The sequence below is a fragment of the Ambystoma mexicanum genome, chromosome 13, assembly GCF_040938575.1.
Source record: "Ambystoma mexicanum isolate Mex_15411 chromosome 13, UKY_AmexF1_1, whole genome shotgun sequence".
Taxonomy (NCBI): domain Eukaryota; kingdom Metazoa; phylum Chordata; class Amphibia; order Caudata; family Ambystomatidae; genus Ambystoma; species Ambystoma mexicanum.
The window spans coordinates 20,783,890-20,807,891 of record NC_090938.1 but is presented as its reverse complement, the minus strand read 5'-3'; the positions used below and the strand labels follow the sequence as shown (position 1 = coordinate 20,807,891).

The following is a 24,002-nucleotide window of genomic DNA, read 5'->3' as shown; positions in this document are numbered from 1 at the left end:
GAACCGACACCCAAGTATCCTGACGTTGAAAGGTGAGACAACGTAGATATTGTTCCATTGTGGCGTTCAATTGGTCGGTTTGCTCATTTGTCTGGGGATGATCGGAACTGAAGTACCTACCATCAATACCTAGAGCTGTGGTCAACGCCCTCCAGAAACGGGAGGTAAACTCTGGCCCACGATCAGTGATCACGATAGATGGTAGGCCGAACAACCTAAACACGTTCCTCAGAAACAGATCTGCTGACCCAAGAGCAGTGAGAATGCCTCGACACGGTATGAACATAGCTATTTTCGTGAAATAGTCTATGACTACCCATATTGTGTCATAACCATCCACCAGGGGCAGCTCCACCGCGAAGCCCATAGAAATAATCCACCATGGACATTCTGGTATTGGCATGGATTATAGCAGACCTAGAGGTTTGCCATGAGTATGTTTGCACTGGGCACAAACAGCACATGTAGCCAGATATTCTGTGACGTCCTTATCCAAGAAGGGACACCAGCACCACCTTTTCAATATGATATGATATTTTATTTATATCGTGCTCGTACACAGGTGTTTCAGAGCGCAACCAGGCGAAGGGAGGGGAACAGGGAAGGAGCAAAAACAACAATCTTACTAGGCCCAGTGACATTGAGAACACGCAAGTGCATGGGGAAGGGAAAAGGGGGGAAAGTGCATGGGGAAGGGAAAAAGGGTGAAAGTGCAGAGCATAGGAGAGAACAAAATAAATAGAAGTTAATAAATAATTAAATAGGGTGTTAGTGCAGCCTGTGAAAGGTAAAGGTGCTAGGATAGTCAGATAGAGTGTATCAGATAAGTGCGGAAGAAAAGTGGGTGGGGAACTGAATGGGTACAGATACAGGCCCCAGTGCAAGGGGTGCTCGGAGGCAGTGCAGGAGGATGGCAGGGTGAGCAGGTACCTGGGCCCCGAAGGACAGTGGGTGGCCAGTGCAGAGGGAGAGGGCAGATCAGTAGTGGAGAAGCGGGGCAAAGGCAGAAGCGAAGAGGAAGGTCTTGAGGAGCTTCCGGAACCGTAGATGGTTCTCCTCAAGTTTCAAGGTGGCAGGGAGGCAGTTCCAAAGGGAGACCACAGCCGAAGACAGAGATCTACCTCCAGCTCGTTTCTTTGAAAAATGACTGACCCTGAGGGAGTTAGAGGTAGAGGAGCGAAGGGCTCGAGAGGGGAGGTATTTACGGAGGGATAGTTGAAGGTATTCTAGACCCAGGCCCCAGAAAGCCTTGTGGACAAGGCAAAGGGTTTTAAATTTAATCCTTGCATCCACTGGGAGCCAATGAAGGGATTTCAGAGCTGGAGAGATACGATCCCAGGGCTTGAGGCCAAGGACAAGTCTCGCAGTCCTGTTCTGGATTAGTTGTAAAGGGCAGAGAGTGGAGGTAGGTAGATTTAGAAAAAGGCTGTTACAGTAGTCCAACCTAGAGAGAATCAGAGCTTGGGAGACAGTGAGCTTCTGAGGGAAGATGAGGAAAGGAAGAGTACCTCTAAGGAGGTGCAGTAACAAGTTTGACTTTTTAGAGACATCAGAGATGTGTGGGGAGAAGGAAAGTGTGGAATCAAAGATGGCCTTGAGGTTCTTAGCTTTGCAGGTAGGGGCAGGAGGAGGGCCAAGAGAGGCCGGCCAGAGAGTGAGGGGAAAGGATGGAGAGGGTGTCCCAATGAGGAGGATCTCAGTCTTGTTGGCATTTAAACAGAGATCGTTGGTGGCACACCAATTTTGAATGGCGATGAGACTTTCAGAGATGAGGGAAGGAGAGGAGGTGGCTGAAGGAAGCCTGAAAATCAGTTTGGTGTCATTAGCATAGCACTGGACATTTGAGCAGAAGATAGAAATGCAGTATGCAATGGTTGCCAGATATTGGTTGAAAAGCCAGGGCCAGTGGATAGACCCCTGGGAAACACCACAGTTAGAGAGGGAGATAGAAGATAGGAAGGACCCAAGTTGTACCTGGGAGGGTCGATCAGAGAGAAAAGAGGTCAGCCAGGCCAGATCCTGATCAGTGATACCCAGGTTGTCACAGAGACGATTGAGCAGGGTGGTATGGATGACTGTGTTGAAAGCAGAGGAGAGAACAAGTAGGATGAGGACAGAGGGAATGTTAGAGTCAAGGTTGGAAAGCAGGTTTTCACGGATGTTCAGGAGAGCAGTTTCCATGCTTCTGGCAGAACTGAAGCCAGATTGGTGGTCGTGGAGAGAGCCAACAGAGTCCGAATGAAGGTTAAGCTGAGAGATGGCAAGCTTTTCCAGGAGCTTACCCAAAGAGGGAGTTATGGACGATAGTTAGTCGGGCAAGAAGGATCAGCTGTGGGTTTCTTGAGGAGAAGATGCACAAGGGAGTGCTTCAGAGGGGAGGGGAAAGGCCCAGAGACAAAAGAGAGTTTGTAGAAATCGCCAAGGGCCAGAGCAAGGGTATCGATATGATCCTTAATGGTTTTAGAGGAACAAGGATGGACCTGTTTTGATGAAGCTTTCATAGATTGGACTTGTCTAGTGACCTCATCGGGGGAGAAGAAAGGAAAGGAGGAGAAAGAGGGAGGGGGTTAGCTGAGGATGGTTCAGCAAGCAGAGGAGGAGTGGGGTGAGGAGTGGGAGAGAAGGAGAGAGTGGACAAAATGTCCTGGGTTTTCGAGACAAAGTGTGGGGCGAGGGCATTGCAAAGAGCCTGAGAGGCAAGAGGAGGGGTGGATGCTGCAGCAGGGTTGGCCAGCTCCTTGCAGATTTTAAAGAGTTTGGCCGAGTTGCTAGATGCCGCAGAGACACAGGCTTGAATGTGGACTTGCTTCTTGGTGCATACAGAGAGTCGGTATTGCCTTTGGAGCAGTCGGCAGGCCAGTATGTCGGAGGATGAGCAAGAAGCCCTCCATTTCCTCTTGGCCGCCCTACACTTACATTTAAGTGCAGCTAGGTCGGCGTTATACCAAGAATTTGTGCTTCAAACGGATCCTCATGACAGGGGCAAGAGCATCAAGAGTGGCAGAGATAGAGGAGTAGAGCAGAGACAGTGCTGTGTCAGGGTGTGAGTCAGCCTGGGGTGAAGGAGGGGGTGAGAAGGTGGCAGCGAAAGCCTCGATTGACACACGCTTCATGGGCCTGATGTCCGAGAAGGTGGGTGGCAATATTGCAGTGGGCTTGGCTTGTGGGGAGGAGATGGAAAGATGAGAGGAGAGGAGGCAGTGATCACTCCAGGAGAGAGGACTGGTAAGGGGAGTAGATAGGGGGAGGCCTGAGGAGATCAGGACATCTAGTATGTGTCCAGTAGAGTGAGTCGGGCCAGAGGGGACTATAGAGAGGGAGAGTGAATCGCAAAGGTCGCGAAAGAGCGCAGATGAGGAACAGGGACAATCAAGATGGATGTTGAGGTCACCAAGGAGGAGAAGTTGAGAGTTAGAGGCCAGGATGGCGGAGGAGAGGTCTGCCCACTCGGAGGGAAAAGAGGTGATTTTACCAGGGGGCCGGCCGGTAGAGAATAGCAACAGTAATAGAGTGACTACGAGGGAAACAGAGCCTACAGACAAGGCATTCGAAAGAGGATTAAGTCTGAGTGGGGATGATAGAGGCAGGAATCCACTCAGAGAAGATCAAGGCTACACCCCCACTGGGCCGGGTGGATCTGGGGGCAGAGAGGATCTTGTGGCCGTCAGGGAGTGTCAAAGCGTGTGACAGAGCTGTCAGTGAACCATGTCTCGGTAAGACCATGGAAATCAAGGTCAAGTTCTTCTAGGAGGTGTCAGATGTCAGAGGAATGTTTGACAGCAGAGCAGGAGTTGAGGGTGGCAAGATGAAGAAGTTTGCCAGCCTTAAAGACCTGCCGGGGAGGGGTATAAATCAGAGGTACACCCTGATCTGTTGTCTTCCTGATACCCGGGTGAGCAGCCAAAGAAGAGTCATGGCACCATTGCATGGCTGTGCGTCGTGTGGCCGGATCAGGTAAATAGGTTTTCCCTCGCTTATATGGTAGGGAATGTACCACCTCCAAGTTGTGTTCAACTAACTCAGAAGGGGTGGCTTTGACCCATTTCTGCATCATAGCCTTCAATGAAGGGCACAGGGTACAGCCACGCACCTCCTGAGTAGGTAACAAAGGAGCACCAGTGACATTGGAGGAATCAGAAACCCCATGAATACGGGAGAGTGCATCAGCCTTAGAATTCTGAGAACCAGGGCGATAGTTAATGGTGAAAATAAACGTTGAGAAAAACTCATGCGAACGAGCATGACGTGCAGTACTGTACTTCACCAACTGGAGAGCCAGAAGATTTCTATGATCAGTGAAAACCTGTACCGGCTGTGAAGTACCCAGCAAATGGTGCCTCCAAACCAGAAAGGTGTCTCTGATTGCCAACAATTCCCTTTCAGTGATTGTATAATTCCTCTCGTAAGCAGTGAGTTTCCTGGAATTGTAGGTCACAGGATGTAGCCCGCTGGCGTCCGGACAGTGCTGAGGCAAGACTGCCCCTAAGGCAACGTCTGACGTGTCGGCTTCCACTATGAACGGCAAGGCTGGATCCAGGTGTTGAAGCACTGGTACAGTGGTGAAAGAAGATTTAAGGGTCTCAAAAGCATGTTGTGCCTCTTCATTCCACTTAAAGGGCCGTTTTGGACTGGTTGGATCAGTGAGAGGACAAACGATGGCAGAGAAGTTCCGGATAAAGCCCCGGTAAAAGTTAGCAAATCCCAGGAAGGATTGCAATGATTTCAGATTGACAGGAGTCTGCTAATCTAATACGGCAGTCATGTTGGACAAACTCAACTCCACCCCTTTACTAGTGATGTTTTAACCGAGGAATTTCACCTCATTCACATGGAACATACATTTCTCTAATTTGGTATAGAGATGGTTTTTCCCTCAAGCGTTGTAGCACACTGGGTACATGTTCGATATGGGTGGTATATGGGTGGTATATGAAGTTGAATAAATCAGAATATCATCCAGATAAACAACAAGGTAGTGATCCAGCATGTTGTAGAATATCTCTTTGATAAAGAACTGGGAGGTTGCCGGCTCGTTGCATAAGCCGAATGGCATCAGGTGATATTCGAAGAGACCGTACTTGGTCTTGAAGGCGGTCCTCCATTCATCCCCCTTCGCGAATGCGTACAAGATTTTAGGCCCCCCTCAGGTCTAATTTAGTGAATACCTTAGCTGACCCAAGCTGGTCCAGCAAAACTTATATCAGAGGAATAGGATATTGGTTCCTAATCATGAATTCACGGCACAGTAATCGATACAGGGGCGGAGGTCACCCTCCTTCTTGGGAACAAAAAACAACAGAGGAGTTACAGGGGAGAGCGAGGGGCAAATTAAACCTGATTTTAGAGATTTATCAATATAGTCCTTTAGGATCAAGTCTTCTTTAGGGCTCAAGAAATAAACACGTCCTGATGGTTTCTTGGCCCCGGGATCTAGTTCTATAGGACAATCATAAGGCCTATGCATGGGGAGTTCCTTTGCACCAACCGCATCAAAGACGTCATGGTATTCCTTGTATTCAATAGGAAGCAGTGTGTTTATAACAGCACCAATAGTGGAAGCCGTTTCCAAGAGTGGGTGTCTCGGGCTTGTGGACTCCCATCCGACCACCTAACAGTATTCAGAATGAAAGCTCACCTCGCCGGAGTGACAATCCACCACCGAGTTGTGCAGCTTTAGCCATGGGAAACAAAGAATGAGTCTGAACTGGGGGGCAGCAATTAGATCTAACAAGATACTTTCTTTGTGTCCGCATTTATTCGTCATGAGCAGCTCGGTTGTGCGTTCAGTCACCAGACCAGATACAAGTGACAAACCATCAACCACATTTAGGACCTCAGGACAGGGTTTGGGGATGATTGGTAGCCCCAGTTCCCGAGCATAGGAACCATCCACATAGTTGCCTGTGGCTCCTGAGTCCAGGACGACCATAACCACCCATTCGCTGATGTAGGCAGAGGAAAGTGTAACCGACAAACAATAGGGACTGCATATATTGGAGTTACTAGGAGAGCCACCCGGCAATTGGACCCATTCTATTGCCGGGCTTTCGCGTTTCCCTGCTTTTTGGTGGGTTTCTTAGGACACGCTCACAGTAAGTGGTTTGATGCCCCACAGTAGAAACATAAGCCGTTCTTTCTTCTGTGTTCCCTGGTTTCAGCTGATAATGGACCCTGAACCGCCCCTATCTGCATAAGAGCCAGACACCTTCTTTAAAATGGTCATTTAATAATTTAAATATCCAAATTGTCCACTAATATGGATACCTGGGTATTAATTTTAATGACCATGCTCTAGATTGGCCGTATATTAACGAATTAAACGCCAAATTAACAACAGCTATATCTCAAGCCAAGATTATTAGAAGGAAATATGGAACGTGTTCATATTTATCAATCATCACCTTCTTTCGTCAGAAGGTAATACTCATCTCACTTTATGGATCTGTAACAAAGTTTTGGGACTCAGAGGAGTTTTGGCTACGGGCTCAAGGCCGGTTTTGGAAAAAAGTGTTGTCACTCCCAGCCAGCTTTCCAATTGCTCTGATCAGATATGAATGGGGTCTAATATCTTTATATGGAACTCTGATTTGGAAACAATGTTGTTTATACAGGAAATGTCAAATAACAAGCGAGCTGGATACATTACTAAATATTTTATCTAGATATGTGCAAAATACTGACCACAAATGTTTGATGATGTGGAAAAGAAAAATCATGAATAAATTAGATGAAGCTTACATTGACCTACATCTTTTAATTACCAACCCTACAAAAGAAAACAACAACATTTGGACAAAGGATTGGATAAATACATGGGAAACATGTGGGAAGTATAAAGATTTTATTAACAATTTTGTTGCCCATATATTTTTGGGAATCCTGAAACCTATTTAGGAAAATGTCCTTTTACGGTAATTAAACACACATGTTTGTGCTTTAGATTGAACTTTTGGCCTACGAAACATCTATTGACCAGATGCAAACTGATACCCCAGGTAGAAGATGTCTGTCGATTTTGTCAGCACAAAGGGCAGTCAGAGACGGTAAAGCACCTTCTAACTGAATGCCCACAATTAAATAATGTACGTGACACATTTCTAAAAAAAACATTGTGCAGATTTTAATATTGTAGCCTCAGAAACTTTATGGAATTTCCTGTTTGCTACAACAAAGAATTCTGTCAGAATACTCATCATTCATTATTTATTCCAACTAGATCTAACGCCACTGGTATGAGGGTGATGCTTTGCTTCAGTTTAACTTGCATAACGGCTTTAGTTCTGAAAAAAGTTTCTTTCCAGATTCTAAAATCGTGTTCCGAAAAAACTCTTCTTTTATAATTAAGACAATGTAACATGATTTAAATTGGAAAAATAGCTTTTTATAATGTAGTTTTTATATATAACAAACCAGATCACTTATAGGAATTTGATCATCCCTTTGAAGTTCACTATATGAACTATGAATGAACTTGTGGGATCTTCTGATTTTTCTTTTTTTCTTTTTAAGAGACATTAGTTTATTTTTATTCTGTTCTAATGTATTGTAAAATTGTATAATTTGTATATTGAAAGGTTTCATTTGTTTTGCAACCATATCAATAAAAACATAATAATAATAATTTGGGGAGAATTACCACCAGCGGTAATTCTTCTGGTGATAATTCTACCTATTGTTTGGTGGTAAGGTTGTGGTTTTTCGTCCACTTCACCACCAAACCTACAATACCACTGTGTGGCAATGCAGAGGTAATGGAATTTTGCCACGTTACCGCTATTTTTTACTGCATGTCCATACTTGTAATGAGGCTCTGTATTCAATACATATATTAGGATCCACCCAATTTCTTGCCCTGCAAATCTCCTGCAGGCAGATTCTTTGCTGGCCCCTGGATGTTTTCTCTGAGCTGTTCACCTCTCTGCTGTGTAGGCACAGTGTGAGGAACCAGGAATGAGACACGGGCACAGAGTAAGTTTGCCATAAACCTTAATTCAAATTAAAACGGTTTGGAAAATGTCTTACTGTCTCTACTCTAGGAGGTATTTTCCCTACCTCAACCAAAACGAAGGGTCTGTCCAAAGTCAAGATGTCATAAGTCAACTGTCCTGTGTTCAAAATCCTATCCACGGCCTCACATTCTAACAGTAACTATAAGGTGCTAAGGGTAATGTGTCTGGTCTTGAAAGGTGTACAAGTGTTCAAGTTCAAAAGAAATGTATATTTACTCCAACACAAAAGTTCCAAATGGATACGATTCACAGTCCCAGGGGATGGCGCTCTTCCCCAGTTTCCACTTCAAGAGACTTCAAGATTCCTATGGACACAAATCCTCCCACGAGTTCTCTGGACAACACACAAAATAAAAAACCTTGTATTCAATACAACTTAGATGAGAGTTCCAACTTTGTAGGACACCTTTTGTACTCCCCCGCCAGTTTAACGTGGCTCACAGTCTTGACATTCGCCTGGTGTATTCCTTTACCAGGACTTCTTTACATGATTGATTTGTTTTACACACTTGCACTCTTGACTTTGGCCTGGCATACTCTCCTGCCAAGGCTTTTAATGTGGTTCACTTTACACACTTACACACTTGACTTTGGCCTGGCATACTCTCTCTTTTATGCTCTGCTCCTTTCATGTTTTTTTTTTGCTCTGCTTCCCTCATTTCTTACTTTTTAGCCCATTATTTTCCTTCACATTTTATTTTTTCCCACTTTTGTAGCATGTTCTTTCCTCTGTGTTTATTTTCACCAACTCCTTTTCACACCTTCATTTCCCCCTTGTTCTTTCCCCACATTTCTCACACTCCCTCTCTCACAATCGCAAACTCTCTGCCTAATCTCTATTACACACACTCTATGTTCAACCGCACTCTCCTTCCCACTTTCTATCACATACTGTCTACCACACACTCTATATCACACATTCTCCCCCTTGTTCAACCTCCCTCTCCTTTCCACTCTATCTCCTCTGCACTCTCGATCACATACTCTCCTCCCCATTCTCAATTTCTTTATTTTTGGGTTATTTATAATGTGCCTATCCACAATGTGTTTTGAGGCACAACAAGACAAGAGGGTGGGGGACAGGGAGGAACTTAAGGAGATGTGGCTCCAGTCTGAGCGGGGCAGGGATGCCATTCCAGAGGGAGGCACCTGTGGAGGAGCGAGATCTATCCCGCACTCTGTGCTTGGAAAAGCAGTGGATCTGCAGACAGTTAGAGCTAGATGACCAAAGGGCTCTTGGAGGGAGGCATTTAGGGAGAGAGAGTTGGGTGTGGAAGGCTCCCAGACCCAAAAAGCCTTGTGGATGATGCAGAGGTTCTTGAACTTGATCCCTGCAGCAACAGGGAGTCCGTGGAGAGATTTTAGAGCTGGAGTGATGCAGTCCCATGGCTTGAGGACAAGGATAGGTCTTGCAGTCCTATTCTGGATTAGTTGAAGGGGGCAAAGGGAGGAGCTAGACAGATTAAGGAAGAGGTTGTTGCAATAGTCCAGCCTGGAGAGAACCAGAGCCCTGGAGGCAGTGAGTTTCTGGGAGAAGGTGAGAAAAGGAAGAATGCCCCTGAGGAGGTGCAGTTGAAAGTGGGCCTTCTTGGTAAGGTCTGTGATGTGAGGAGAGAAGGAGAGAAAGGAGTCGATCACACTATCACACACTCTCTATCGCACATTCTCTACCTTATCTGTATTACACACGCTCTCCTCTATGTTTAACCGCACTCTCCTCCCCACCCTCTATCACATAATCTCTATCACACACTCACTCTCACACACTCTCTATCGCACACTCTCTACCTAATCTATATTGCACACTCTTCCCTATGCTCAACTGCACTCTCCTCTACACTCTCTATCATACACTCTCTCGCACACACTCTCTCTTACACACTCTCTATCGCACACTCTCTGCCTAATCTCTATTACACACACTCTCCCCTATGTACAACCCCACTCTCCTCCCCACTCTCTATCACACCCTCTCTCACACACTCTCGTCCCGTGTCTCACTCTCGTACCTCAGTCTTGCCTTCCCTCTCTGAGCCTTGGTGCCTACATGCTCCTGAGGGGGTGTCATCCTGCCTCACAATGTGTTCCCTCCAAACGCCCCCCACCTTAAAAACAAAGAAGATGCCGGATGGATTTAGAAGTTTATTTGCAGGATTAGGGGGGAGGGCCCCCGTAGAGGAAAGCAAGAGGATTGAGTTAGTCAGGGAGAAGAGAAGCAAAGGGTGGGGAGACACCCATGAAGTCCACCCATTGTTGTTGTGGCGCTCCACATACACCGATGGGCCCTCAATGGCTGTAGGGTGGTGCTAGGATCCAATGACTGGAAGGGACTGGTCTTTCTCATAGCGCCAGATGGGCCGCAGGTCTACTCTAGGCGTACTGCGCAAAGCCCATTTGGTTGTTGCCCATGTCGTAGACGGAGTAGTACTGGCGCAGGAAGACATCACCCAGGATCCAGAAGGGCTGTCCGTTCTGAGAGGGCAGGTAGGTCTCCTCCACGCCGACGGTGCAGTAACCGTTGCTCTAAGATTAAGAGATCAGAAATCAGTGGTTAGAGCATTTGTAGCAGCTCTGATAGGTCTGAAAACCAGAAACCTGCTTCCAAGTTTCACAAACACAAATAAAACCCCAAAGGACCTTACAGACAATCCCTAAAGAGTCCTTTTTAGAACATGATTTCACCATGGTTTGTCCTGACGTAGCCAACTTTGCGCACATCTCAGAAACCCTCCATGTAACGTCACTCAGGAAGGAAATAACCACACACAAAGAAGTCCCACTGCAAGTGAAGTCTCTTGCCTAACACTGGGGCAGTCCTGCCGGCCTGTAGAAGTATCCACAGGCCCAGCACCTTGGCAGAATGGTAAGGATGTTCAGGTCGAAATGGGGGAGGAGAAAGGTCAGGCTTGCGTGAACTGTGATTGTACCTGCACAAGCCCTTTCCGGGGGTCTGGAACAATGGGACATCTCCCAGTTTCTCTATTTCCCAGCCCACTCCGGCTATCTCAAACCAGAATGAAAGAACCTTCTTGCATCACTGTGGCCCTTCCACCATTTTGGATCAACATGGGGCATGAGAGTGGCTTGACGGGTTTACCTGGAGAATGTAGGCTGATGGCGGCACTGGGAAGGAGATACCGTTGATGGTGAAGCTGATGGTTGGGAGGCTCTGCACGCTGCCGCAGTCTACCAGGAACTGTGAAAAGGAGAAATGGGATTTACTCTAGAGCTGTGATGGAGCTGTCTCAGTGGAGGTCCTGCTCAGCTGCTCCAGCTCTGCTGAGCCATGCCTCGTAGGCTTGGCTCTCAGACTGAGTGACCCTAGGACTCACCTCCCCATTCCCACCCTGCTGAGCTCCCAAGGTCTGCAGCAGGGACCCCATGAACTGCTGGGGGACGGTAAGAAGAGAGGTTCCGGTGTCGACCATAGCCTGGCAGCCCTGACTGCACCAGCCGGTTGCCTGTCCATTGATAGAGAACCTGGGGAGGGAATGCAGAGCATTAGAAGCTTCAGGAATGCTTTGTGACCAGCATCCGGGGACGCACAAGTTTGACATGAGCAACACGGATAGCTGATTGGCAAAGCTGGAACTCATGCCTAATATCACCATAAGAAGACTAGTAACTGGGTATGATATGATATGATATGGCATTTATAACGCGCCTATACACAAGTGTTTTAAGGCGCGACGAGGCAAGGAAGGGGGAACAGGCGAGGACAGATAACGATCCTACTAGGCCAGATGTCATTCAGATCGCGCAAGTGCATGGGAAGGGGGAAAGGGAAAAGTGTGAGGGTGCAGGGAAAGGGGAAAGTGCAGTACATGGGACAGCCGTATAAAGAATAAATAAAACGGTCAGCTAGTGGCAAGCGCAAGGTAAGTGCAGGCATAAGTGCAGGTAAGGGGACTGTAGGGATACAGAAACAGTCTCCAAGTGCAGGGTTGCCAGGGAGGCAGTGCAGGTGAGCAACTGGCAGGGCCGGGCCTGTGAGCAGAGAGGGTGGCCATGTAACCAGTGCAGTTTTAGCCAGGAATCAGCAGGGGAGAGGAAGAGAGAAAGCAGAAGCAAAGAGGAAGGTTTTGAGGTGCTTCCGGAACCGGAGATGGTTCTCCTCAAGCTTCAGGGAGGCAGGAAGGCTGTTCCAGAGGGAGGCCCCTGCCGAAGAGAGAGATCTACCACCAACTCGTTGCTTGGAGAAGCTGCTGACCCTGAGGGAGTTTGAGGCGGATGAGCGAAGAGCTCGGGAAGGAAGATATTTAGGAAGAGAGAGTTGAAGGTATTTTGGCCCCAGCCCCCAGAAGGCCTTGTGGACAATGCAGAGGGTTTTGAATTTAATCCTCGCAGCCACTGGGAGCCAGTGCAGAGATTTCAGACCTGGAGAGATACGATCCCTGGGTTAGAGGCCAAGGACAAGTCTTGCAGTCTTGTTCTGGATAAGTTGCAGAGGGCGGAGAGTAGAGGCAGGCAGATTTAGATAGAGGCTGTTACAATAGTCCAGCCTAGAGAGAACCAGGACTCTGGTGACAGTGAGCTTCTGGGGGAAGGTGAGGAAAGGAATAATACCTCTGAGGAGGTGCAGATGGTAGTGAGACTTCTTAGAGACGTCAGAGATGTGACGGCAGAAGGAGAGTGTGGAGTCAAAGATGACCCCAAGGTTTTTTGCCTTGCAGGTCGGAGCAGGAAGAGGGCCAAGAGAGGCAGGCCAGAGAGCTGCAGGGAAGGAGGGAGTGTGTGTGCTGATGAGTAGAATCTCAGTCTTACTGGCATTAAGGCAGAGGTCATTGGCTGCACACCACTCCTGGATAGCAGACAGACAGTCACAGATGAGGGAAGGAGAGGAGAAGGCCGAGGGTAGCCTGAAAATGAGCTGGGTATCATCCGCATAGCACTGAAAATTGGGGCAGAGAGCGGCGATGCGGTGGGCAAGGAGTGTCAGGTATTGGTTGAACAACCAGGGAGAGAGGTTAGATCCCTGGGGGACACTGCAGGTAGAGAAAAAGATATCAGAGAGCAAGGGCCCAAGTTGGACCTGGGAGGGTCGATCGGAGACGAAGGAAGTCAGCCATGTCAGAGCCTGACCAGAGATAACCAGATTATCACGGAGGCTGTTGAGAAGGATGGCATGGTTGACAATGTCAAAGGCAGAAGAGAGATCAAGCAAGATGAGGATGCAAGGGGTGTTGGAGTCGAGGTTGGAGAGCAGGTCTTCACAGATGTTCAGGAGAGATGTTTCCATGCTTCTGGCAGCTCTGAAGCCAGACTGATGGTCATGGAGACAACCAATAGATTCAGTGTGGAGATTAAGCTGGGAGATAGCCAGTTTCTCCACTAGCTTGCCCAGGAAGGGAGTGATGGAGATTGGGTGATAGTTAGCCGGGCAGGAGGGCTCGGCAGAGGGCTTCTTAAGAAGAGGGTGCACAAGGGAGTGCTTCAGAGAGGATGGGAAGACTCCCCTGGCAAAGGAGTGATTGCAGAAATCAGCCAGGGAAGGAGCCAGGGAGCGATGTGGTCCTTGATGGTTTTGGACAAACAGGGGTGAACCTGTTTCAACAAGACTTTCATAGATCGGACTTGTCTAGGAACCTTGTCTGCAGAGAAAAGGGGAAAGGCAGAGAAGGAGGGAGGGGGCTGGCTGCAGAAGGGCCAGAGGAGGAGCAGGGTATAGGGGAGGGAGGCGATAGGAGGAGAGTGAGGACAGGATGTCCCCTGAGTTTTAGAAATGAAGTGAGAAGCCAGAGCCGTGCAGAGGGCCTGGGAGGGGACAGGAGAAGTAGAGACTGCGGCGGGATTGGCCAGTTCCTTGCAGATTTTAAAGAGTTCAGCCGAGTTGTTTGATGCCGCAGAGATGCGGACTTGTATAAGGGCTCTCTTCTTGGTGAGAATGGAGAGCCGGTATTGCCTTTGCAGCAGGCGGCAGGCCAGTTTGTCAGAGGATGAACATGAAGCATGCCATTTCCTCTTGGCCACCCTGCACTCGCGTTTTAGGGTGACGAGGTCTGAGTCATACCAGGAGTTACACTTGGCTTTGGACTTCAGGCGGATTCTCATGACAGCGGCAAGGATATCAAGAGTATCAGATATAGAAGAGTAGAACGTGGAGAGGGGTGTGTCACGGTGAGAGTCAGCCAGAGGGGGAGGAGGGGGTGAGAAGGTGGCGGCAAAAGCCTCAACTGACACGTGTTTCATGGGTCGGATGACAGATAAGGTGGGTGGCGGTGACGGAGGTGGCTTGGCCTGAGGGGTGGGGAGGGTGAGGTGGGAGGATAGGAGAAAATGATCCGCGAGTTGTATAGCAGTACAGGGCAAGTGCAACAGTATCAGTACTTGTGCTTTCCCTAATGTACAGTATATCCAGAAAGTGAACAATTTTATTATTTATCAGACTTTGCACTGGGTAGGATGCAGGTGAAGGTTAATCTTTCAGGGACAACTTGCCAACCCCAATTCTAAAACTCATGTGTCTGTACGAGGATCCCAATGCACTGCCCCCCATCCAGACATTACTGCTATGAACGGATTTCTATTTTGCACTTGTGTCGATTAAAATGATATTTTTTAGAGCTTCGTAGAAAACTGGCCAGTCAATAGATTCCTAGATAGAAATGCAACACATGAATAATCAGTAAACGCCGGGTCATTTCATCAAAGGGTTCAGCATAAAAGGGGAGCCATGTATCTCAACTTGTTACAACAAATGATTAGACAAGATTTGTTGCATTATTTTACATATCAACTGGTTACAGCAAAGATTAGCCGACATGCGGATCATGTTTTGCAGTCATGCACTCCATCAAGGCTAGACGGAAGTGTTAAATAACCGAGCACGTTGTTATAAGTGATATTGAACATTACAAATGTATCATTTTAGCAAATGCAAATGACATGTTAAAGTCTGGCGGTAGAAAATATCTACTTATAGATTGGCCACTTGTTTCGGAGTCCCCTGGGAGTGCTCACAGTGCTTAGTGGTAAATCTGAACCTAGTCGATTGCGCCAATCTCAACCACTGTTCCCACTCAAACAGCAACATTCCCACTTACCAGCACTGTTTTCCCTCAGCAGCACTGTTTCCAATCAATAGCACTGTTTTCCCTCAGCAGCACTGTTTCCAATCAATTTCACTGTTTTCATTTAACAGCACTGTGTGACAAGCAGTGGACAAAAGTACACAGCGAGTTGGTGAGAGTGGTAGTGTCTAGGTCTTCCTTTAGGAAGATCTTTCACCTGCTAATAAGACCCCCCCCAAAATATTACAATTTATTTTTAAGGAAATACTGTGAATAGGTAATGAATGCTTTGCTCTTGTGAACATGCATTGGTGAGGTGTGATCTATGACCTGAAGTAGCAGATACTCCCTCTTCCCTTCTTTGCAGGTGCACTTTAGCACCACCTTTACTTTAGGACCTTTCCAGCATTGCCCGCTGGCTTCTCCATTCAAGAGGCGACGATTGGAGAGATCCAGGAGAAGCTCAGAGGGTAGGTTGGACATTAGAGACCTCAGAGAGGTGGAAAGGTAGACTCACGCGTCAATGCCAATCTGCCAGTAGAGTTCCTGAGTGACGGGAGCCCAGTAGATCTGCCCAGTGTAGAGGCTGCTGTCGACACCACCAAAGATGACCTCACCGGATTGGCTGGAGAGATAAAGTGGGACGATAGGAATACATTGGTTAATCGCAGAAGCCACAGGACAGTGAAAACACGTTCTCTGTAACTGACATTGCTGCAATCCCACACATCTGGCAAAAACATGTAAGTAAGCGAGTCAGACGTGCCATGCCACCTTTCAAGCAAGACCACCTTGTCCAAAATACCCCTTGTCCTTAATTTACCAGGATAAAGCAGCTGTTTCTCCTCTGAGCTGGCCACCAACTCTAGCCATCCCACGGCACCTCACCTAATCCCACTGAACCTCACCTAACACCACTGCTCCTCACCTAATCCCACTGCTCCTCACCTAATCCCGCGGCTCCTCACCTAGTCATGTAGACGCTGAAGATGGGCTCAGTCAGCAAGTTCTGCTGCAGCATGCCCTGCATCGGAGTGGTAGCTCCTCCGGCTGAGAGAGCAGGGTAGGCCATCCCAAAGATACCTTCAAACTGGGCATAGACAAAGTTGGTGCCAGGCTCGTTCACACTCAGGCCAAGTTCCTGGTTGGTGATGCTTAGGCCCTGGACCTAGAGAGGGAGCAAATCAAAAGCGATAAGAGTGGTATGAGTTTCTAGGGAACAAGATCAATGAGTTTATGTGCCATTTGCACACATCTGCCTGGAAACGGAATGTCTCGGGTCCAAATCCCAATAGGAACGACTCAACATTTCATGGTTGACGCATGCGCCTCCCACGCCACCTTCAGGGGCTTCATTCTTCTGCTCTATCTCTTGTGTTCTCTGGGTTGCGCTGAGGGGACAAAGGATTTATCTCTTCACCAAATGTTCCTTACCTGGGCCTTAGGGACGGGATGTCATCTCTTCATATATCGCTCCAATTCTCAAAAAGGCCAATCCTCGATTGAGGGAATGTGGTGCAATATCCCCGCCACATCCCTCCCCCCAGAGTCACACTCAATACTTCCTGCAGAACATTCCTAAAGACCCTTCCTTGTTTGATGGATGAATCTAGTGCTTCTCTTCCACCCTGCTGCTCCAGGAGATCATTCCTCTTTGGATAACTGGGGCAGAAGGCTCAGCGCCCCCTTCCCAACGCTCCTCCAGACCTTCCACTTGAGGACACTGGAGTGGGAGGCTCAGCCCCCTTCCTAAGGCTCCTCCAGAACCTTCTCCTTAAGGGCACAGGGGCAGGAGGCACAGCCCCCTTCCCAAGGCTCGTCCAGCCCTTTCTCTTATAAGAAACTGGGACATGATGCTTAACTCCCCTTCCCAATGCTCTCTCAAAACCTTCCCATTTGGGAAAGTGGGGCTCATCCTCCATTCCCAATAGCTCTCAGAGACCTTTGCTCTTTGGCAACTGGGTCAGAATGCTCAACTCAACCCCATCTCTTTCAGTATGTATGAGACCTTTGGGGATGTGGGACATTAAGCTCAGAACCCATTCCCAATGCTCCTTGAAGCCATTCCTCTTTAGATAACTGGGCCAGGAGGTGTATTCCCCATTTTTAATATTACCAGAAACCCTTCCTGTTTGGGAAAATGGGTCTAACGGCTCATCCCCTGCACCTCTTCCAAATGCTCCCTAAGACGTTTCCTCTTTGGGTAACAGGAGCCTCATCCCACCTCCACAATAACCCTGGAAACAATTAAACTTCAGATAACTGGGGTAGGGTTTTCAGTCAGCCCCCCCACCCCTTCTCTCTGTGTACTTTTTGGGTAATTGGAGAGGAAGGTTAGGCTCAGCACCCCTCCTAGTGTTCCAAGAGACCTTTCTTTTTGGGCTAATTGTGGGAGGAGGTTCCCCTTTCCTACCTATGGCAGAAAGGTAGCCCGCCCCCTCCCCACTCCCGCCCTCCTCCCTAATGCATGTTCCCTGGATGTTTCCTCGTTGAGTTAATGAGTCAGAATGTTTGTCTTCCTCAATGCTTGATGTGATCTTCTGTTTTTTTAGTGTACTGGGCAGAGGTGCCCCAATGCTGGTCTAGTAATCAGCAGAGGGGACCCTTCATTTTGATGTTGCGGCCAAGTTGGTTATCCATCCCCATTCTGGATGATTCCTTAAAGGGCAGTGTTACCCTTACAGGATTCCCCAGAAAGGCAGAGCATGTTGGGGTGATTTGACAATGAGCTCATATCCTTCCTCAATGCCCCCAGAGAGTACATTTTCAAGGAGTTTAGAGATGGCATTCTTTCTTTTGTCATGTCTCTTTCGGTTTAGGTGATAACTTGCCAATCTCAGAGAAGCCTGAGGTGGTCAGTCTGCTATGCCGGAAGACCCTTCCTATCACCCGTTCCATGCCCTCCCTGCTTCCCTCTAAAGCTACCCACAGAGTGATGGTACTTACGGTCACTGTGTCATAGCCAAACACCCCAGTGAGGCTCCCGCTGCCATAGGACATGGAGAACTGCTGGTTGTTGCTGGTGTAGGTTGACGACTGGCTGGGGTCGAAGAGCGGGTGGTTCTCTAGGGGAGAAAAATGGAAATCGTTTCAACTCAAGCAATCCCCGGATGCTGCTTCTCTCTGATGGGGCATCGGGGGATGGGGCGGTGCATGTGAAACCCATCAGGTCATATACATTTCCACATGTTGAAAGCAGGTGATTGGAATGGAAACAACCACCAGCGATACCCTTAAATGCCAGATATGGAATGAGAGGGGAGACCATAGATCGGGATTGTGGAGGCCGGTCATATTCTTTTTGCATTAAAACAGATATTCCAGAACAAAGAAATAAAATAATACACCACTTTCATTGGACACCTAATGCACAAATGCCTATTGTGCAAAGCAAATTCTACAGAGGGAGAGCGCTACAAAGAAATCTCGACATGTACGGCTGCGCTTTGGGTCTACCAGAAACTCTCAAGATCTATGCGATGGATGAGAATGTCCTCCACTCCGAGCACTTGGAAGGCTCACCTCTTCACTTTAATGGAGGACATTTTTCTGCACATTAAGACGGAGCGGGAAAGTCCCTGTGCTCTGTTTGGCTACAGTGGGTGACCTGCAGCAAGCGGGCACATTTAGTGCTCACTGATACTCAGAAGTAGTGGGACACTTACGGCAGGCTGAACTGGAACAGTACGTTGAGGCCACCCAGAGGTTGGAGGAACCAGTATCAAAGAGGACCATGAAGTTCTGGGGAGGAGTCCCAACACTTATCTGTCCATAGTAAGCAGCCTGAAAATGAAAATGGGAGAACAAATTAGGTAAAACCCTTCCTGTGTGAGGATCAAAAAGAATGATGGTGTAATGCATTTCCGTAGTGATAGTTGTGATGTATTAAGAACTCAAGAGCAGAGGTAGACGCTCTAATGAGGAAGCTTGAGGAATTCCTGGACATTTGATGCAGCTAAAAGGCTTGCAGGCACCAGCACAGTCAGTCACATTTAAGGCAGGCCTGACATGTGACTGACCCTGCACCAGCCGTACTGCCTTTTAGAGATGCATCATTGCATGGAAATTCTCACTCAACATGACCTCAAACCAGTCTGCCTCTTAGAAGACCAAGCTTGATACTCACATCCATGTTCATGGGCTCGTAGACAACAGCAAAGTCGTTGACCTTGTTTAAGTTGTACTTGATTGCCGGTTCCCTCCGGTGCGTCCTCATGAAGTCCTCAAGTACGCCTTTCTCCCTCATGGTTTCCCGGATGGTCTTGAATTTGTGGAGCGGGACCCTGAGATGGGAGAAATGGACCAGCAATATTAACTGACCAGTAAAGACAATGGAATTTGTATTGAATCTTGAGTCCACATTTCCATTGTTTCTTCTTAGTTGTCAATCTGAAATACTCTCTAGAAATACAGTGTCATAACATACCATAAGGCAACCAGCATTTAACAGCACACTCTCAGAGGAGAAACATAGCACATGGTAACAGATCCAAGGAGAAGCATTGGAGATAATAGTGAGGCAAAGTGAATAACGTACCCGATACCGATCGCAAACTCCAACTCTTTCATTTACTCACCTGTACCCCAAACCTTTCAACATCACACCCATAGCCCAACAAACCTAACCATCCACCATCTTTCACACTACCGTCACATCAACCCGGACGAATGCACAACTACATTCCTCCAGGAAAGTTATACATGGAAAACATCTCGCCTATCTGGGAGTCATCAGTGCTGAGTTCATGCAAATGGTTAAGATGTCTGGATTAGACTCTTCACGAAGTTTACATTAAGTGGTAAATATCTCCCAACATCACCCCTAGTGGCCTGCTATTATGGGGGGACATCTTTTCAGAAGCCTTTGAAGGGTCTTACAGTACATGAGTTGCAGTCATCCCTTGACCTGCTCCTCCGAGAGCTGCAGCCGAGCAGGCCCATAATCATCATTTGGTGATGCTCATCTCCAATGGCAAACATGGAACACTGCACACACAAGATAGCTTGTGATGGAAAAACCAAAGGTTGACAGTAGATATACTCATCACGTTTACTCTAAATTTAGGGGGGAATCCCGATATACCCCGTATAAATAAATGTACAGGGGTTTATAAAAATAGGTTGTATTGATTAACAACCAGTATAAGAACTAAAGAGTTTATTTATCTCTTAATTAATTCACTCTTACTTAAAAGAGCACCATCAATAGGAAAAAGCATGTCACAGACTATTTTTATATTACTTTTTTTGTATTAATGTATGAATTTTCATGTCACAACCATTTGTATTTTTTATATAATGTGGTAAATTAAATTTGATATATTTTTTTATTATCGCCAGACTCTTTGAACTGTTGAAGTATCATCTTCCTTTACATTTACTTTAAAAAAAAGACATACTCACCACACCAGCCCCTCAAAGAGCGTTAGGCATACCATCGAAGATGATATCCAACTCCACCACACAACAGGAACCATCTGAACAGGAGTGCCCTCCACTCACAATCCTAGGATCTGAAGAACAGACTAAGACCAGCAGCCCCACTCAGCAGACCAGCCCCTCCGAGAAGTGGAGGAAGACTAGTTCCATGATAAGCCATTTCCTGATCCCCAACTCCACCACCCAACAGGAACCATCTGAACAGGAGTGCCCTCCACTCACAGCCCTAGGATCTTAAAGACTACTCAGACCCCACTGCTTGCATGGTCACCTCACCAGCCCCTCCGAGAGCCTGAGAGACACTATCACCAGGATGAGTTAATTTGTGTTACCAACCTCCACCACCCCCATGACCCATCTGAAGAGGAGTGCCCTCCACTCACAATCCTAGGATCTGAAGAACAGACTAAGACCAGCAGCCCCACTCAGCAGACCAGCCCCTCTGAGAAGTGGAGGCAGACTAGTGCCATGATAAGCCACTTCCTGATCCCCAACTCCGCCACCCAATAGGCACCATCTGAACAGGAGTGCCCTCCACTAACAATCCTAGGATCTGAAGAACAGACTAAGACCAGCAGCTCCACTTATCAGACCAGCCCCTCCGAGAAGTGGAGGCAGACTAGTTCCATGATAAGCCATTTCCTGATCCCCAACTCCACCACCCAACAGGAACCATCTGAACAGGAGTGCCCTCCACTCACAGCCCTAGGATCTTAAAGACTACTCGGACCCCACTGCTGGGATACTCCCCTCACCAGCCCCTCCAAGAGCTGGAGGGAGACCATCACAAGTTGAGTGAATACCCAATACCTGACTCCACCAGGCAACAGGAACCAGCTCACCAGGATTGTCCTCCGCTCACAACCATATGCTCTTAAGGACTACGCTAACCCAAGTGTTGGCACACTCACCTCACCAGCCCCTCCGAGAGCTGGAGGCACACCATCGCCACAATAAGCCACTTCATGATGCTCAACTCCTCCGGCCAACTTCTCCAACGTACTCTATGGTCAGTACAAAGGGACTGGGCTCAAGTCTCCAAGTCAAACGTCCTGCCTTATATTTCCAAAAGACATGACGCCCACTCCTTGCCCATGCCCAATCCTGTCTGCTGCCCTTATCTTTATCAGGTTCCGCCCACAACTTCCCACAAAGCGCACTTGCTTTTTCTCCTTCGGCTTGAAGGCTCGCCATGCTATCTACTTTTTCCATGTCTGAACAATGCAGTGTATTTATGATAAGAAGTGATTGCTGCCAATTCCAAGAACAGAAAAGTGACCGTCTACCTCCATCAATGGCACTTCGCCACCTAGTGACTCTGCTCTTGGCACGCACACTCCCAGGTGGCCAGATGAGCTGAGTGCAAGAGAGTGCAAGAGAGTGCAAGAGAAGAGGACCACTATCTCACCCCACTTCTGGAGCAGCATCCTCAGAGATATATAAACCTCCCTAACCCTGCCGCAATCCAATGCCCTGCTGAAGTCAAGCTTGCTATGCTGTACACAAGAGATTCAACCTACAAAATAATGGACAATAAGTCAATTAAGTTGAGATAAGTTAGTTTATAATATTCATAAACTAACACGAAGTACTCGTTCAAACTTGATACTCATAACTTGTTTGTGAAATGGTTAGTAAGTGAAGTCCATACAACAGATTTCTGTAAAAGGTATTTAAAATTACAAGCAACAAAAGAGAGTTTGCCAATAGCAAACAACTAAAGAAAGTTTGCCAACTGCATGGCCATCAGTTTTGCCCTCTCAGGTTTTGTCAAGGCAAATAGCACACAAATGTATTGCTTAGGTCCTTAAAGCAAAAGACACCCATATATATATCGAGTGAGTTTATGGAATTTGTGCTGATTCCCTTTGAATATGTATATATATATATATATATATATATATATATATATATATATATATATATATATATATATATATATATATTCACTACAAAAAAAAACTTTGTTGAGGGGACGTTATGGTTAAGTTGCCCTACGAAAAACCTGTGTACTTCACTAAAGAAAAATGTTCACCCTCCCCATTGTGGTTCAAATTAAAAACGAAAAACCCCTGAAATTCGCCAGTTATGGGAGACTGAGCCCCCTTACTTGCCAAAGCCACTGTGCACTGCTACCACTAACACCCAGAACATGAAAGCTGTCCTCTGAAATGTCACTGATGACATTACTGACGACATCACATGTTTAGCCTATTTGTTTTCGTTGCCTGCCATATATATATATATATGTACATTCAGTAAAAAAACTTTGTTAAAGGGATGTTATACTTCCCAGTGAAACCAAAAAACACTGCACATTCCCCCATTATGGAAAACTAAGCAACCATAACTGCCCACACCACTGTGCACTGCTAACACTAACACCCAGGACAAGAAAGATGACATCACAAATGTCATTGATGACATCACTGATGACATGACATGTGCATTTAATTTTCAGACAAGGGGTTGAGAATGTAAGTTTGGTAAAAAAGTATCAGGGATTATCGGGACATGTCTAATACTTCAGCACGCAATGTAGTGTTGTAAAGAAAATTCCATTGCAGTGTTCTTTCTAGTACAGGAACCTACTCATACAGAAACGTAGGTAATGGCTGCAGCATACACCACAGAGGTGCTATATTTCTAATTTTCAAAGTTGTGCTATAAAATGATGAATGCTTCTGTACCAGACTTTTGTGGCCTCTGAAACATGTGCTCAGTTGTTAATAATGCATCACTCAATACATATTTGTAGTAATGCACACAAAACATAAATACACTGCAATGCATACAAATATGGGGCTTATATATGGAGTGTAAAGTAAGCAAACAAGAGGCAGTACCATGAGCCACTGTGTATAATCTACATGATTGTAGTCACGCACAAAAATGATTGCTGTGCTTCAGGCCGGCTTCTTCCCCTAAATATGTACATCATAAGATGCGATTAGATTCTAAGGAAAGTATTGTAAGAACATGTGAGAATAGCAATATCTATAAATGCAATACCTTTTCAAAGGTAACTTTCTGACTGTCAGTAAATAAACCCACCTGGCATAGATATGACAGTGAACAAAAACGAAGGGGCTACACATGTGATGTCATCAGTGATGTCATCAATGACATTTGTGATGTCATCTTGTGAAAACAAAATCAAAATATCGAGGCTGAGTACCCCAAAAGGAAATACACCGAACACGGGTTACAAAGGAACATGCAAAGATTTTTATTTTATACTGAACAGTTTTCCAAGTAAAGTAACAAATAGCTATCGGCCCTCAGTACAACACAACAAACTCCAGCGTGGTTCAGTGTGTTCAGTGAGAGACGCTGTACATTAGAATTCGTCGCTCTTTTATACCATTTGCGAACATGATGTCCAACTCTACTTAGGGTTAATATTCCTCTAATACATTACTGATCTAGTGTTCATGCTGTGTTTGCATAGCCACATGCAACTAGTTTACCTTTAATACATACGTCAACAAGCCTACACGGCAACTGTGTATTTTGGGATTTCTCATACAGGTCTTCTCAAACA

At 46.8% G+C, this 24,002-nt stretch overlaps 1 protein-coding gene across 1 annotated transcript; it reads right to left on the bottom strand.

Annotated features, from left to right (window-relative positions):
* Nucleotides 1-10,138: 10,138 nt before the first annotated feature.
* Nucleotides 10,139-19,301, bottom strand: LOC138520050 (gastricsin-like). Its single transcript, XM_069632581.1, has 8 exons — nucleotides 19,146-19,301; nucleotides 18,685-18,802; nucleotides 17,966-18,084; nucleotides 15,988-16,187; nucleotides 15,537-15,644; nucleotides 11,342-11,489; nucleotides 11,107-11,205; nucleotides 10,139-10,532 (listed from the first exon to the last, which is right to left on the bottom strand). Exons 1-8 carry the CDS (start codon nucleotides 19,263-19,265, stop codon nucleotides 10,380-10,382), a joined length of 1,065 nt encoding a protein of 354 aa, XP_069488682.1. The 5' UTR covers nucleotides 19,266-19,301; the 3' UTR covers nucleotides 10,139-10,379.
* Between the last annotated feature and the right edge of the window lie 4,701 nt (nucleotides 19,302-24,002).

Bases quoted from the DNA above. Each gene is read 5' to 3' on its own strand.
- LOC138520050 (XM_069632581.1), bottom strand. From the start codon at position 19,265: ATGAGGGAGAAAGGCGTACTTGAGGACTTCATGAGGACGCACCGGAGG. The intron at 18,803-19,145 runs GTGAGTATCAAG...TTTCATTTTCAG, and splicing joins ACGAGCCCATGAACATGGAT to GCTGCTTACTATGGACAGAT. The intron at 16,188-17,965 runs GTAAGTACCATC...CTCCCTCTCTAG, and splicing joins TTGGCTATGACACAGTGACC to GTCCAGGGCCTAAGCATCAC.